Source organism: Nicotiana tabacum, chromosome 23 (genome assembly GCF_000715075.1).
Source record: "Nicotiana tabacum cultivar K326 chromosome 23, ASM71507v2, whole genome shotgun sequence".
In the NCBI taxonomy this organism is placed as follows: Eukaryota; Viridiplantae; Streptophyta; class Magnoliopsida; order Solanales; family Solanaceae; genus Nicotiana; species Nicotiana tabacum.
The window spans coordinates 34262551-34278709 of NC_134102.1; the positions used below are offsets into that span (position 1 = coordinate 34262551).

The following is a 16159-nucleotide window of genomic DNA, read 5'->3' on the forward strand; positions in this document are numbered from 1 at the left end:
CGTGCCGAAATATAATGGGACTACCAATCCTCAGGAGCACATCACTACCTACAAAATGGCGGTGAAGGGGAAAGACTTAGTTCCGCACGAGATTGATTCAGTCTTACTGAAGAAATTCGGGGAGACCCTCACGAAAGGGGCCCTGACATGGTATTCACTTTTACCCGAGCACTTAATAGACTCCTTCGAGATACTCACAGATTCTTTTATCAAGGCCTATGCCGGGGCCAAAAAGGTACAGGCGCGAAAGGCTGACATATTCAGGATTGCACAAGGAGAGTCTGAATTGTTGCGAGAGTTGATGACCATATTCCAGAAAGAAAGGATGTTTTTACAGGACGAATGGGCAGCAAAAGCATTTACTAAAGGGCTGAATCCGAGAATTTCTAATGCTTCCCAAAATTGAAAAAAAGTCTGCTCGAATTCCAAGAAACAACATGGGCAGATGTTCACAACTGGTATGAGTCAAAGATAAGAATTGAGGATGACCAGCTCAGTTTCCTGGCATCAACCAAGGGTCGGGACCGGGAGAAAAATAAGGATAAATCAAAGGATGATTTCGACATAGATCGGCAATCTTTTAGAGGTTGATTTGTGCCCTATGAAAGTGCCGAAGGACTCGGCAGAGGTTTTCGGTTGGCGGATAGATTCGCTACTGATAGAAGAGCTGATCGCGTTCAGAATAGCAGATCATTGCAGGACAAAGAGGTATCGGGCTTCCGAGACTCTACCTACCCCAGGTTATCTGAATACAACTTCAATGTCCGTGTGGTGGAATTAGTGTCGCTGTGAGGAACAATAAGGAAGCAGGGTTCCCGAAGACAATGAGATCCGATCCCAATTAAAGGGATCCTAATTTATGGTGGGAGTACCATGGGACCAACAACCACCGGACTGGGGACTGTCGGCATCTACGCGAGGATGTGGCGACATTGCTAAAAAATGGCCATCTTAGAGAATTCTTAAGCGACCAGGTCGAGAACAACTACGGTCGCAACCAGGATAACACAGATCCCTCAAAAATGGGAGAATATCCCTTTCATCTCACTAACAACATGATTTTCCGGGGGAACGAGATTAATGGTGTAACTTTCTCGGCAGCAAAAATATGAAGGTATCGGTGATCCATATTAAGAGACTTTGGGAAGTTTCTGAGGACGACATCACCTTCACGGAGGAGGACGCAGATGGACTCTTATTTCCATACAATGATGCCTTGGTAATTTCTCTTAATGTTTTAGATTTTAAGATTAAACGCGTTTTGGTGGACCCAGGGAGTTCAGCCAACATTATCCAATGAAGAGTGCTAGAACAAGCCAAATTAACTGGAAGCATAATTACTGCCACAAAGCTCTTCGCCAGGTTTAATTTAGCAAGTGTAATAACCCGAGAGGAAATCCTGCTGCCCACGAATGCTGAAGGGGTAATGAAGACGACCTTATTCGAAGTAATTGATGGCGATATGGGTTACAGTGTCATGCTTGGGAGATCATGGCTACACGAGATGAAGGATGTACCATCAACATACCATTAACTCCTAAAATTCCCAACGACAGAGGGAATTAAACAGATAAGGGGTGACTAACCGGCAATAAGGGAGATGAATGCAATCTCAGTTTCCAGTAGCAAATGGAAAAAGTATGCGGCATAACAATTACAAGAACCGACGCCTGCTCCTGGGCAAAACGAAATCAATAGGGAGGAGGAGGAGTTAGAATCTTATCATGTACTAGAAGAAATGGACGCAACAAAGTCCATAGCGGAAGAACTCTAGCAAGTCGCGTTGTTCGAGAAGTTCTTGGTGAGGAAGTTCCACTTGGGGACAGAACTAAACCCCGACCTCAGGTCAGGATTCATTGAATTTCTTAAATTTAACGTTGATATTTTTTACGTGGTCGCATGCAGATATGAAAGGTATCCCACTAGAAATGGCCATGTACAAACTGAGCCTGGATCCTAACATCCCTCCGGTGAGGCAGAAAAATGCCTTATTGCCGAGGTCAGTAACAAATTCATCAAAGAAAAGGTAACTCATTTGCTTGATATCGGTTCAATCCGAGAAGTAAAGTATCCTGATTGGCATGTGTATAGACTATACAGATCTAAATAAGGTGTGCCCCAAAGACTCGTTCCCATTGTCAAATATTGATCAAATGATTTATGCGACGGCCGGGCACGAGTTAATGAGTTTTCTCGATGCTTACTCTGAGTACAACCAAATCAAGATGAAACCGGATGATCAGGAAAAAACTTTGTTCATAACGAACTTCGGCACATATTTCTATAATATGATGCCTTTCGGGCTTAAGAACGTCGGAGCCACTTATCAAAGGTTTGCAAACAAAATATTTGAGAAACAAATAGGAAAAACCATAGAAGTTTACATAGATTATATGCTAGTTAAGTTTTTGAACACAGGTGATCATCTTAAACACCTGCAAGAAACCTTTGACACCATGAGGAAGCATAACATAAAGCTTAACCCCAAAAAGTATGCATTTGGAGTCAGTTCCAAAAAGTTATTGGGGTTCAGTGTCACAAAGGGAGATAGAAGTCAATCCCGATAAAATTAGAGCCATCGAAGACATCCTTGACTAGCTGTCAAACGTGAAAGAGGTTCAAAGGTTGACAGGAAGACTGGCCGCTTTAAGCAGATTCATTTCTCAGTTTTCAGAAAAATGTCATCATTTCTTTTCACTTCTCAAAAAGAAGAGCAACTTCGAATGGACTCCGGAATGCTAGCATGCCCATGAAGGATTTGAAAAGGTATTTGCCAAGCCCTCCATTATTATCAAAACCAGAGGAAGGTGAGCAGTTGCTGATTTACTTAACAGTCTCGGAGGTAGCGGTAAGTGCCGTTTTAGTCCGTGAGGACGAAGGTACATAATCTTCTATCTATTATGTTAGTAAAATTTTAATGGTAGCGTAAACTCGCTACCCACATCCTGAAAAATTTGCCTTAGCTCTCGTAGTCGTGACTAGAAAGCTTAGGCCTTATTTCCATTGTCATCCTATAGCTGTGGTGACAATATTTCCTCTGCAGAATATCCTTTATAAACCTGAAATTTCAGGTCGGCTAGCCAAGTGGGCAGTCAAAATTAATGAATTTGATATAGAGTATAAACCTAGAACTGCGATTAAATCACAAGTTTTGGCCGACTTTGTGCCCAATTTCAATCCAGGACTGCTGTGTTTGGCTACCAAAGATGCAGTGAAAGGGTTTGGGATCGGTGTAGTGCTAATAATGCCTTCGGGAGAAACCCTAAGGCGGGCCATAAGAACCGTTCCTCTGACTAATAATGAAGCAGAGTATGAAGCTTTGATTGGAGGACTCGAGCTGGCCCGGGGACTGGACTCCAAGGTCAGAAAAACCAAATGTGATTCCTAATTAGTAGTAAATCAGGTCTACAGGATCTTCCAAGCCAAAGAGGAACACATGCAACAATATGTAGTGAAAGTCTAGGCTTTACTCGAACAGTTCAGGGAATGGTCAATTACACACATCCTGAGGGAAGAAAATGCGGAAGAAGACGCACTAGCCAATCTGGGATCGTCCACGAAAGTCAAGGGAACAGACTTTGGTATGGTCGTGCAGCTTATGCATTTGGTATTGGACGTAGATGGCTATTACAAAGTAACTGCGACCAATTTAGTCTGGGACTGGAGAAATGAGATCATTGAATATCTTGAGCACGGGAAGCTACCTGAAGATCCCAAGGCATCTCGGGCGCTGTGCACTAAAGAAGCTCGATACAGCTTCAAGGGAGGTCAATTGTATAGAAGATCTTTTTGAGGCCCGTTGGCCTGATGTTTCAGAGCCTCCGAAGCTAACTATGTCATGAGGGAAGTCCACGAAGAGATCTACGAAAATCACTCGGGTGCGGATTCCTTGGAATTAAAGCTAATTAGGGCAGGATACTACTGGCCCCAGATGGAATAAGACGCTAAGGATTATGTTCAGAAATGTGATAAGTGTCAACGCCACGCACCGTTGGTACATCAATCGGCAGAGCTATTGCACTTGGTTTTGTCGCCTTGTCCATTCATGAAATGGGGGTTGGGTGTAGTCGGTCCACTGCCGCCAACTCCTGATAAGGTAAGATTTCTTTTGATTTTGACTCACTACTTTTATAAGTGGGTTGAAGAATGTCCTTACCATAAAATCTATGAGCGCAAAGTGGTAGATTTCCTGTTGGAGAATATAATTTACAAATTCGGAATACCAAAAGAGATAGCCTGCAACAACGGGCCACAATTTATAAGCGCTAAGGTCACAAAATTCCTTGAAGACCTGAAAATCAAAAGAATCACATCATCACCCGAGTGCAAACGGTCAAGCAGAATCAACAAACAAGGTGATTATCCAAAATCTCAAAAAGAGATTGGAAGCAAGCAAAGGCAAATAGCTCGAAGAGCTACCGGGAGTATTATCGAACAACGGCCAAATCAAGCATGGGGGAGACTCCTTTCTCTCTCATATACAGAGTAGAAGCCTTGATACCGATAGAAGAAGGAGAACCTACCCTGAGATACTTCCGGGTGGATGAAGAAACAAACAACAAAGCGCTATTGGTCAGATTGGAGCTGCTCGATGAACGCAGAGACTTGGTGCATATAAGGATGGCAACCCAATAATAGAGAATGGAAATATATTACAATCGGAGAGCCAACACTCCGTTATTTCAAGGTAAGAGACTTGGTTTTAAGAAAAGTAACTGAAAACACCCGGGAGCTCAACGTGAAAAAGCTAGGTCCGACGTGGGAGAGCCCCTACTGGGTTTCAGCTGTCACTGGGAAGGGGTCATATAAATTGGAAAGTCAAGATGGAGTAAATTTGTTGAGCAACTAGAATGTGGAACACCTCAAAAGATGTTATTTATGATGAGCACCGCCTATACTAAAAGTATGTGCTGCACTCTTTTTTCCTTCGTCTAGTTTTTGTCCCAATTGGGTTTATCTTGCAAGGTTTTTAATGAGGCAACAATGAAAAGCATACTACGAAGGAAAAATCATTAGCAGAAGTAAGATATTTAAACAACAAGGCATGGAAGCGGAGAACTGCTACAAGATGATTAGATAATCTTTTACTCGATAGCAAAGTTCCTTCCGGGAAATAAAGTTTGCTATTAGGCCAAATGTTACCTGACCGTTCACGAGTGCAAGCTACTGGGGGTAGTTAGATAGTCTTTGGCTCTATAGAAATGTTCCTAATGGGAAGCGAAGCTTGCTATCAAACCAAAGATTATCCAACCATTCATTAGTGGAATCCTCAAAGGAGTAAGACTTCTAGTGTTCAAATTCTCATCCTTCACATTCGAACACTGGGGGGGGAGATGATATGAGAATACATCAACATGACTGCCGCATCGACCGGGACTACAAAAACCAGGAATAAAGTTGTATCATCGGGATCATGGACTGTGCGGCCAGCCCCGTAGAAACAAGTTGTACACATTAGCCACAAGTAATGGCAATTTCTCGTTAGTATAACGAATGCTTATGTACTTTTGGAAATGAAAGGAATAAAGTAAAGTCCTTTTATTTTTATCTTGTTTCTTGTCCGAACGATGAATTAATTTTATCATTTGAAAGTTAAACAAGTACTTCAAATGCTAGTGCCGTAATGAACAGGAGACGTCCTCTTTAAGAGCACCGTAAACATAAGAGGGCCCTCTCTTATGAAACCCTCACGGTAAAGGGTTGATTCCGGAAGAACTTATGCCCAGAATCCAAATATTATCGGGGAAAAATACACCCAAAGCCTTGCATAACTCGACGCAAAAAAGAAAAATTTGCACAATGCTTAAACGAAAAGGCACTTTTATATACAACAAACGTGCCAAGCAGCACAAGTACAAAAGTATGGAAAAGAAAAGCAAAGAAAGCAAAATCTAAACTACTACATCCCCAGAATCCGGGGGAAGAGAAACATCTGTACCCTAGGAGAAGTAGGTGGATCTGTCGCTGGCTCAAGATCTTGGCCTTCACCATCTTCCCCTTCAGGTTCTTCTTCAGTTCCCGAGAACTCAAAAACTGGAACCAGAAGATTCAGTCGCATCAGGATACCCCTTCGGACAGTTGACTCTAGCTCACGAACCTTGGCCATTTCAGTATCAAAATCAATAACGCTTGCTTTGGCCTCTTCTAATATTTTTCTCCTCATTCTATACATAGAATATGTTTTTTCAACAATGAGTGAAGCCGCTTGGTGCCGAAGTTCTTCCTTAATCCGGTCAAACTCGATCAAACTCAGTCGAAAGGTTATTCCACTCAAATCTAGCGGCCTGGAGGCAGACATCAAGATCACAAATAGTGGAGTTAAAAAATTTATTATGCTCTATGACCCTCTTATGCCTCTCTTCCAACCGGGCATACTTCTCCTTATCAGCAACAACTTCTTCAGTTTTGGAGTTCAAGGCTGCCTCCAAATTATTCAGTCTTTCACTAGAGGTAGCCTCGTAATCGGCAGTAGCAAGAACAACATTTTGGACCTCAACCCACTTTTCTTTAACTACTTCAAATTGTACCCATAATAGGGCGGCCTCTTGGTTGAGGATCACTACCTCTTGCTCGCTTTGTTGCAACTGAGCCTCCAACTCAACGGCCTCAATATCTTATGCTTCTAGCTCTAGGAGACGATTAGCAATTTGATCCCGCTCGACCAACAATTGATCCCTCTAAGAGGTGAGTTTTTCTTTGTCAAGGATCAACCTCTGAAGGCCCTTAGAAGAAAGGAAGTTAGCCTACAAAACAAAAGTACAAATTAAAAATCCTGCCATAATAAGGATTGAAGGAATAGCAGAGGGAACAAAGATCATACCGCCATTGCGTTGTGCATGGCATTGTTCACCATACACTCTCCCGAGAGAGACTGTATTTTATTCTTATCCGTCTCTGAAGCCAGAGGCTTCAGATAATTGGCAAGTTCCACCGGTCGGGATAGCAGATGACATTCAGTAGAAACCGAGAGGGAGACACTCCTCATTCTCTAAGGATCTGAGGAGGGGGCCGAATAGTTACGCCCCAAATTCCCATGAACTGGGGACTGAGGAGGAGGTACATCCTCCTCTCGGGCGTCCGTGACCGGTGGAGATGACGTAGCAGTTGCTGGTGGTGAAGGCAAGGTTGGTGAAAAAGAGATGAAGCTGATGGCGTTGTAGGTTGAGAAGCTTTTGCGGCAAAAATAGTGCTAGTTATTGGTTGCTCATCAACCAAAGACGGAAGAGATCTGGTACCCAGCCTCACGGTACTGGGAACAACAGCTGGGACTCGAAAGCGAGAGTTGGCATTTTCCACTGTAGCACATTCCCCTAGAGCTCTTGGACGTCATCCTCGGTTGGTGTAACTAACTCAACAGATTGAGCATTCTGTTGAGCTGACGAAGGTCGTCCTCTTCAATGTGGAGAAGTCCCCTCATCACTGGATCCTCCATCATTGTCGATCACCATAGTGTCCGTGGTTAGCTTAGGCGCGACACTCTTCGCCTTTTTAATTTTGCCCTCGGCCGTGGAGAAATGTCGCCTTTTTTGTTTCTTGTTCTTCGGCTGGGGACTTCGAGAGGAAGCACTTGTACCGGAAGCAGGCCCGATAACACCCGTTCGGGTGAAAGCCTCCTGCAACAACCTCGCCGCATCAGTAGGATCATCCAAAACATCCTCCTCAGGGACGATAACAAAGCCCTGTGTAAGACCTGAATTCAACACGAAAGAAAAGTTAGCCAGTTTTCCTATACGTAAGGTAAAAACAAGATAAGTTCAGCGTACCATGATTTTTGGCCTTCCACCCATATTTAAGGGCCAGTTCTTTTCACCGGCGAGTCTCAGCCATAGTGACGTCCAAAATCTTCTAGAGTCACTGGTCCAAGCCTTCAATCCTTGGTGGTGTCCACCGAGTTGCTAAAATAATGAAATAAGAAGGATCAATAATAGCATAGGACAACCTTTAACTAGAAGAAAAGACAGACGGTGAACTTACGAGTATGGTTCCATGATTCAGGGAAGGATGGAGTTGTGGTTGGGATGATATCCCTGGTGGCAACTACAACAAACCGCTCCATCCATCCACGATCGTTGTCATCGTCCATGCTAGTGAGCAAAGCATGGTGATTACATTTGCTGAGGTTTATCATTCCCCCACGGAGTTTGAGAGAGTTTGGAAAATTATGAAGTGTAAAAGAAGAAGATTGATGCGTATAAGTAAAAGAACAGGCGGCTAAAATCATGGCCATTATTACCTCGAGAACCAGCGAAAGTGTTGTTGAATCATGGGATGACGCATGTTCGGGGCATTAAATACGGAGAGACGTGCATCTAATCAACCGTCAGAAATTTTTTAGAGAGGGGTCAGAGAAGTTTTCGCCAAGAAAGGTATTTTCACCAACTTTTCGGTGACACAAGGATATGCTACTGGAAAGCATGGGGACTATCTGTATAGGGAAAACTATGTTCATATTAAATACTCACATAATAGAGCGACATGTGGAACCGGAGACAAATGGAAATCAAGGAAAATGGAAATCATGTCAGAGGGCAGCAATCTCAGTTGTTCCCGAAGGGAATGCTGCTTATAAAGACAAATAAAGGCCTTCCATCCGAGAACATTCAATGGAGAATATTCTATAGCATTAAGTAAGTAGTCTGTTACAAAGAATATGGCATTCATTGCCTGCAGTTACATATTTTTCAATGGCCCCCATAATTGTCATTAAATGGGAGCTTGATCCTAGGACCTTGTTCATATGTGCAACTATAAATAGAGAGCTCAATAGCCACTGTAAGGGGACGAATTTTATGACAAACTTATGCTATATACTGTTAAAAGCTCAATAACACTTTATTTTCTTATTTCTTAATATTGTTATTATTGCCTTCAGAAGCTCTACTCCCGGAACCATGCTTGCCACTGTCTTATCTTGATTTTATCGCTAAGTCTTACATTCTTATTTAATTTATTTATCATTTTGGGATCAAATCGATTCGCTTGTCTATAAATCACATATAAATTCAACTGTACTATTTTACGGGTAAATATATATACATTGTACATCATCACATGGCGAACAAAAAAGAGTTGAAAACCTTAGCTGATGCCTCTGTCTTCCGTAGGGGTGGGCATTCGGAATGTATATGAAAATTTCAATTTGAATTTTCAGTTTACGGATTGAAGAAATGACAATCCAAATCCAATCCAAATAAGTTCGGATTGGATCAGAATTTTTAAGTTCGATTTCGGATTAATCGGTTTGGATATTTTGGATTTTCTGTTTTGAGCTTCTAAGTTGAGAAGTTTCTTCTTTTTACAAAAATAAATATACAAATGAGTACTCATGTTAAATTACTTGAAAAGTTCCTCATTCTCATCGCAATTATCCAAATGAAGTATTCAAGTAATAAAATTATTATTTAAAAAAATACAATAGAGACATTAATACGGCCAATAAGAATTAGAAATAGTAAAATCATGTCCAAACAGAAAGTATTCTTACAGTAACTTAGTAATTAGTACTGAATATATGAGATAATATCTAATGGGTAGCGTATTGAACTTATTACTATTGACATATGGATAATGGACTAAATATAAAGTATAAGAATTTCGGATATCCAAAAATTCAAAGTACCAAATCCAATATCCAATTTGAAATCCATAAATTTTAAAAATTAAATCCAAAATCCAATCCTTAATCCGAAAATCCAAACCAAAAATCCAAAAAATTAAATTTCGGTTTGGATTTCGGGTTTGCCCAAACTATGCCCACCCCTAGTCTTCCGGAACGGTTTACCATTGTGGCTTCAAATACCATTTATTGTCATAAGTGATCTTATTATATGTACATATTTTTAATTTTTTTTTATATATATACATAATTCGAGTCGAATGGAACGTGTTCAGTTGAACTCCACCGTACCATAAGCCTGGAACCAAAATGTGGTTCTTTTGGACTCAAAGAACCAAAATGTGTAGAAAACATAACTGGTGACCATAATATATATAATGCCCTTTAAAGGGCGCTATACTTTAACGGTCGTTTGCCTAGTTAAGTATAGCGCTCTTTTAAAAGGCGCTATATTTGAACCTTAGAAGAGTGGGAAGTTATAGCACCTTATATTAAGATGCTATAGTATAGCGTCTTAATATAAGGTGCTATACCCACATAAAAGGTCATCCGGTCCCACAAAAAGTGTAGATTCTCGGTCCCACATCCTAGCCAAGGCGTTATCTCGTAGTGGGTTGCTCGTTTCGGCTTCATATAACCAAATCTTTAACTTTTCAAAAACTTTAAATCGAGGTATTCCGACTTTTTTGTTAAAACTCGTATAAAAAATGCATATTAGTTGTTTTTAATGTGCTCTATGTTATTTTTTGTGATTGTTTTTCGATTTAACTAATTTGTTATTTTTTATCCGAACTATAGTATTAGTGTGCTAAAAATAATTAGTAAAATAGAGAAATTATTATTAGTTGTTAAAAAATATATTAACTAGTTACTTTTTATTGTGGTATATGTATTTACGTGATTTTTTGGTGATTAAATTTATTTGTTTTTTTATCCGGTTTAGATTATTTATTTGCTAAAAGACTAGTAAAATAGATAAATTTTTACTTTAGTTCCCTGTAGTGGTATCTTGTGGCCTAATGTAGTGCTCGTATTTGTAATGTAGTACCCTTTTAGCGTAGTAAAATATAGTGCCCTTTAGCGTAGTATCCTTGTAGTTATTGAAATTAATCATTTAAGTAGCTCTTAAACCCAAAAAATACGTCAAAAAAGCTGATAGTTCAAATACAAACTCTCTTCAATTCTAGTCAACAAATGTAAGAAAATAACATGAGAAAACAACAATATTTGTCAAACTAAGTATTGTTATATGAATATTTAATAATTAAATCCTGTATAGTTATGAAAATTAATTATTTAATTTTATTATTGTCAAAAATAAGTGAGTAACAAACAAACATATAAAATAATAAAACTAACATATAAAATAATAAACTAACATATACAATAATAAACTAACATATAAAATAATAAACTAACATATAAAATAACAGACCCGTTGAGTGATAAATCGGGGAAATTTTCTCATCATGAACACAAGAATTCAGGATACCTTGGTGCTACTGGGCCTCAAATATTGAGTCCGGAACCAAAATGTGAATATTTAATAATTAAATCCTGTATAGTTATGGAAATTAATTATTTAATTTTATTATAGTCAAAAATAGGTGAGTAACAAACAAACATATAAAATAATAAAACTAACATATAAAATATAAATTTTAATATTGAAAATGTATCAACCTAATTAACAATATAGTAAAAATATCGAATAAAATTTAATATTAAAGGTATTGCAATATATTTAAGCAATGAAAAAGAAAAATAATGTAATTAATATTGTTCAATTTACAGTAGTCGTCTTGGAGGTTCCGCCTTTGCATCCCGGACCTGCCTCGCTAGAGCTACTGTTGCTACAAGCCGAGCATAGGTCTTCCTACATATGGGAGGGACAGTAATTGGCCCAGACGTTCCGCGCCAGAAGAGTAGACGATATGTGGGACTTTCTTAGGGCTCACCATCTCCATCCCCGTATAGTCAAACGCCTTCAGGATACGGGTTTTTATAGGATTGTTGAGATCGACTGGCTGTAGCTGGATTGGTCGTTGATCACGGGTTTGATAGAGCGGTGGCGACCGGAGACGCACACATTCCATTTGCCCATTGGCGAGGCCACTATCACGCTTTAGGACGTGGAGGTTCTGTATGGGCTGCCGGTTGATGGACATCCTGTTGCTTTGCCGCATGCCATCAAAGAGTATACGGGTTTGCAGTACCTGGAGATGTTGCAGCGGCTCACCGATTTCCAGCCAGCGGATGAGGCTGCATTGTTTAGGGCTAGTCGTCTGCAAATGATGCCCATCCGTCTGCATCTGGAGGTGATGCATGCTGACATTACGGATGATACACCGGAGCTTTATATTAACCGGTACACGAGGTTACTGCTGCTGCTTATGTTTGGAGGAGTATTGCTCCAGAATACTTCGGGAAACCTAGTCAGCTTGAGATTTCTTTATCATCTTGAGCGGCTAGATGATTTACATGATTACAGCTTGGATGCTGCTGTTCTTGGTTACTTATACAGGCAGATGTGACGGGCGAGCATGGGCACCCAGCGAGACGTTGTCGGATTTTTGCCGCTGCTGCAGGTGAAAACATAGTCAAATACTCTCTTCATTATAACATACCTAGTAAAAATATACCTTAAATTTTACGTCCACATTGTATATTAGGTTTGGGCTTGGGAGCGGTTCCTATAGTTGCAGCCACCTCTACCACCTTTCGCTCCGGATGCACCACCTATGTTTCTCCCTTTAGCTAGGAGGTGGGTTGATAGGCGAGGATATGGACGTGAGTACGAGGCTCGACATAATCTCCCCTATTGCGGGGATTGTTTGGATTTGCTGGAGGGCGCACATGTAAATGTATACTTAAGTTTACTTGGCCTGACTTTATATGTGTTGCGTATACTCACGGTTCCTGTCTTTACTTAATAGTTCATTTGGAGGCCATACAATGAGGAGCTAATAGCTGGTTTGCCCGATTATTGCTCGACCGACCAAATTATGTGGAGCTCTTCCGTCCTATTGATGTGTCTTGATATTGTCGAGCATCATACCACCGAGCTAGTCCTTTGCCAATTTGGTTGACCGCAGCTTGTACCTCCACCGCCCGCTTGGCATACGACACATTACCAGCGGGATGATCGTTCCAGGGTGGACCAGACATATGTGCCATGGCTAGAGGCGCAGATCAATACTTGGGACCGGCGACATGACCTGATTTCGCCCCCATCCACCTAACTGGACGGATGGTGAGCATGAGTATATGGGATGTTACCGCAGCGTTACCCGACTTTTCGTCAGAAATCCCGTTCATCGCGCTGGCGGTCGGTACGTGCTATACACCGAGAGGCACGAGGCACTGGTGTGTTATTTGGTATACTTACTTATAACGTTAACCTAGCATTCCGTAATTAATATTTTACATGTTGTGCTGGATATTGGCCTACATTTATTCTACCAGTTGGGACTGCGGATGCAACAGCATACCGGTAAGGGAGCAACCGCTTTACACGAATATGGCCGGCAGCTTACAGATCTGGCTTCCCGGACATTGAGGCGAGCCCGAGATGATAAGCGTTTAGGATACGAGGCTGATTATGTGGTGCCAAAGCAGTACCATCGTGGGCCAGTAGTGGAGCCGGAATGTGGTCGACGTGGCAGGCGTGCCCAGAGAGGAAGGGATGTCCCATGAGGTAATGGGGGTCGGCGAGGAGGTAGTCCCCAGCAAGGGGGCGTTGAGGCACCTGTTGAGGATGTTGGAGTTGATCAGCTGGGTGACCACTATGAGCCAGACCATGCTCCTAGTGATATGCCGTCATTCAGCCTTCAGCTTACTCCAGGGACTTTGCAGGTGACACCGTCAGCTCTATTGTTGATCGCAGGCACGTCCATTACGCGACAGGAGTGGGATCAGTATTTTCCTGGTCCTCTAGAGCCATCGACGGTTGCTGATGATCGTCCGACACGGGATGTGGATAGTGGGCGCCGACTGAGTTATGGCTCATAATCAAGGGATGCTGAGGATCTTTCACAGGCGCATGTTTGTTTGTATTACTATTATTTATATTTGTTTTTATCTCATTGATTAGTCATAAATATCTAAAGCCTTTTTTTAAGGCATCATCCTCGCCCGTCACGGAAGACACTTTGTGCGATACTGACATGGCTGAGACGAATAATTATATTCAGGAGCCCGCCGAGACCATGGTAAGACAATTTAAATTTTTGTGACTTAACACGTACATTACTAATATATATTTCATATACTAAAATATCTTATTATTCTGTAGATTACTGCTGGACCGACGGCCCCTTCTACCGAGCCTGCTAGCCCTACTGACGATCATGCTGTAGCGCATCCTCCGATAAAGAGGCGACGTGATGAGGATGATCCTGATAGTGTAGCCGGGCAGGATGGGATGCGCCTCAGGCCAACGGCTGCTTTAAAGCATACAGGATGTGGGACACATTGACTTTTTTTGATTTTATGTACATATGGCATTTAGTAAATAATAGCAACAATTTTTATTGTTTACATTATATGCGCATTATGTTTTTATTTCTCGGGTTCTTTGTTATTTTAATACTACAATGCATACACAAACATAGCAACTTAACATAATTTAAATTCGGTACAACTAATGAAAATACATGACACGGAAAATATAAAGATAAAATACTACACTCAACACATACATGTGTTTGTTTAGTCACTATCGCCCATTATTCTCTGCTTCAACCACTTTAATTTTCTCTTTCAACCTATTTTTTTCTTCTTCCGTCTCTTTTAGTTTCTCCTGCACTGCTGCAATTTGTCATTGCATTTTAAAGATCTGGAGTTCGTATTCACCGATCATAATCCAAACATACTGCAAACATGATTTGTAGTATTTCTAGTTAATGGGTTCATCATACCATTTTTCAAATCTACATTGATTTCCGTCCTACCAATGGAGATTATAACACAACACTATTAGTTAATATTTTATATAAAAATTATTAACACATATTTTTTTCAAAACGATAACTTACAAGTTGTTGACATATCCAGCGTCTGCGCCCAACATTACTATTTGACCAACATGGCTTCAAAATCGCACGTTTGCCACAATAACACATTGGTACGTCATTGCGTCCAGACATTTCTTAATGCAAGAAAAATGAAAAGCTTATGGAAAGTTTTTCTATTTGTTTGGGTTAAGCGCAGATAGTAACTAAAATGCGCTAGTTATTTATAGGCAACATAAATCACATAACGTAGTATTTCACAGCGCTATGTTTCGCGTGATAATGATTCTTTAGGGTTCAATACAGCTTTTTTCCAGAAGATAGCTTTTGCAGAACAATAACTTTTTCAGGTCGACAGGACAACACACATAACGTGGTATTTCACCGCGCTATGCTTCGTGTGATAATGATTCTTTCGGGTACAATACAGCTTTTCCAGAAGATACCTTTTGCAGAACAACCTTTTCAGCTCGACAAGACAAAACACATAACGTGGTATTTTACCGCGCAAAACAACTTAACGAAGAAATATTTCAGAAGATTTGAGAATATTTAAGAATGGATTTTTACAAAATTCTTAAACTCTTTAAATAAGGCAAAAACCAGTCCGGGGGTACAATTGTTTGAGGTATAGTGCCTTAAATATGGGCGATATACCCAGTTGAATTATTGTTATGTCAGTTAAGCCCAGAAAAATTATTGGTGGGCCCACATAATATATATAACACCTTTCAAAAGGGCTTTATATATATAGCGCCTTTTAAAAGGGCGCTATACTTAACTGGGCAAACGACCGTTAAGCTATAACACCCTTTAAAAGGGCATTATATATATTATTGTTACAAGTTTATTTTTCCACACATTTTGGTTCTTTGAGTCCAAAAGAACTATATTTTAGTTCCGGACTCCCTTTCTACTTGTAGTCACTCTCTTGCACAAAAACAAAACTCTCTTACATATTTTCACCAGCTACTTCTAGTCTAGCCCTTCTTCAACAATTGCTCCCAACTGTAATTTTCACGCAAAAAGGGAAAAGTAAGAAGAAAAAAACGTTAACGAGTTACAAGGAGGATATCTTCTTCAAAATCTTTAGTTGAATTGCTACCATATGCTACAGGATTTATCTTTTTATTCACTTTACTGAGAATAGTTGCAGCAAATTTTATGGGCTTTATATTGCTCTACATGATAACTTTTTTTAACTGCAAAGTCATGATATTATTACCACTTAATTATCAAAATTACAATTTGAGAAAGTGGGATGTAGATTTTTACCTTCTAATACAAGATGTTACTAGAAACAAATGAAAATTCAGCATACTAATACTGTACTATATTTTGTCCTAATCAAAAGTGGTAATAAGGCTGAGTAGTTCAAAGACAACCACATTTGATCTTCTCTTCTGCACTAGCTCTGAAGGAAGGAAATTGCCATCTGTCAGTATTTAGATTTTAGCAAACCTCTAATATGTCTAGGTATAGAATCAAAATATTTGCGTATGTACACTTCATCCAGTTGATGGCTCAACCG

General features: G+C 40.4%; 1 protein-coding gene across 1 annotated transcript; it reads left to right on the forward strand.

Moving 5' to 3' along the window:
* The first annotated feature begins 2743 nt into the window (after positions 1–2743).
* LOC142177112 (uncharacterized) lies at positions 2744–3793 on the forward strand. Its single transcript, XM_075245576.1, has 3 exons — positions 2744–2879; positions 3072–3361; positions 3479–3793. Exons 1-3 carry the CDS (start codon positions 2744–2746, stop codon positions 3791–3793), a joined length of 741 nt encoding a protein of 246 aa, XP_075101677.1.
* Positions 3794–16159: the final 12366 nt, after the last annotated feature.

What these genes read in the sequence shown, in the direction of transcription:
- LOC142177112 (XM_075245576.1), top strand. Translation starts at nt 2,744, where the DNA reads ATGCCCATGAAGGATTTGAAAAGGTATTTGCCAAGCCCTCCATTATTA. An exon ending in TTTAGTCCGTGAGGACGAAG is followed by an intron (nt 2,880 to 3,071) that starts GTACATAATCTT and finishes CTGAAATTTCAG; the next exon opens with GTCGGCTAGCCAAGTGGGCA. An exon ending in CCCGGGGACTGGACTCCAAG is followed by an intron (nt 3,362 to 3,478) that starts GTCAGAAAAACC and finishes TTACTCGAACAG; the next exon opens with TTCAGGGAATGGTCAATTAC.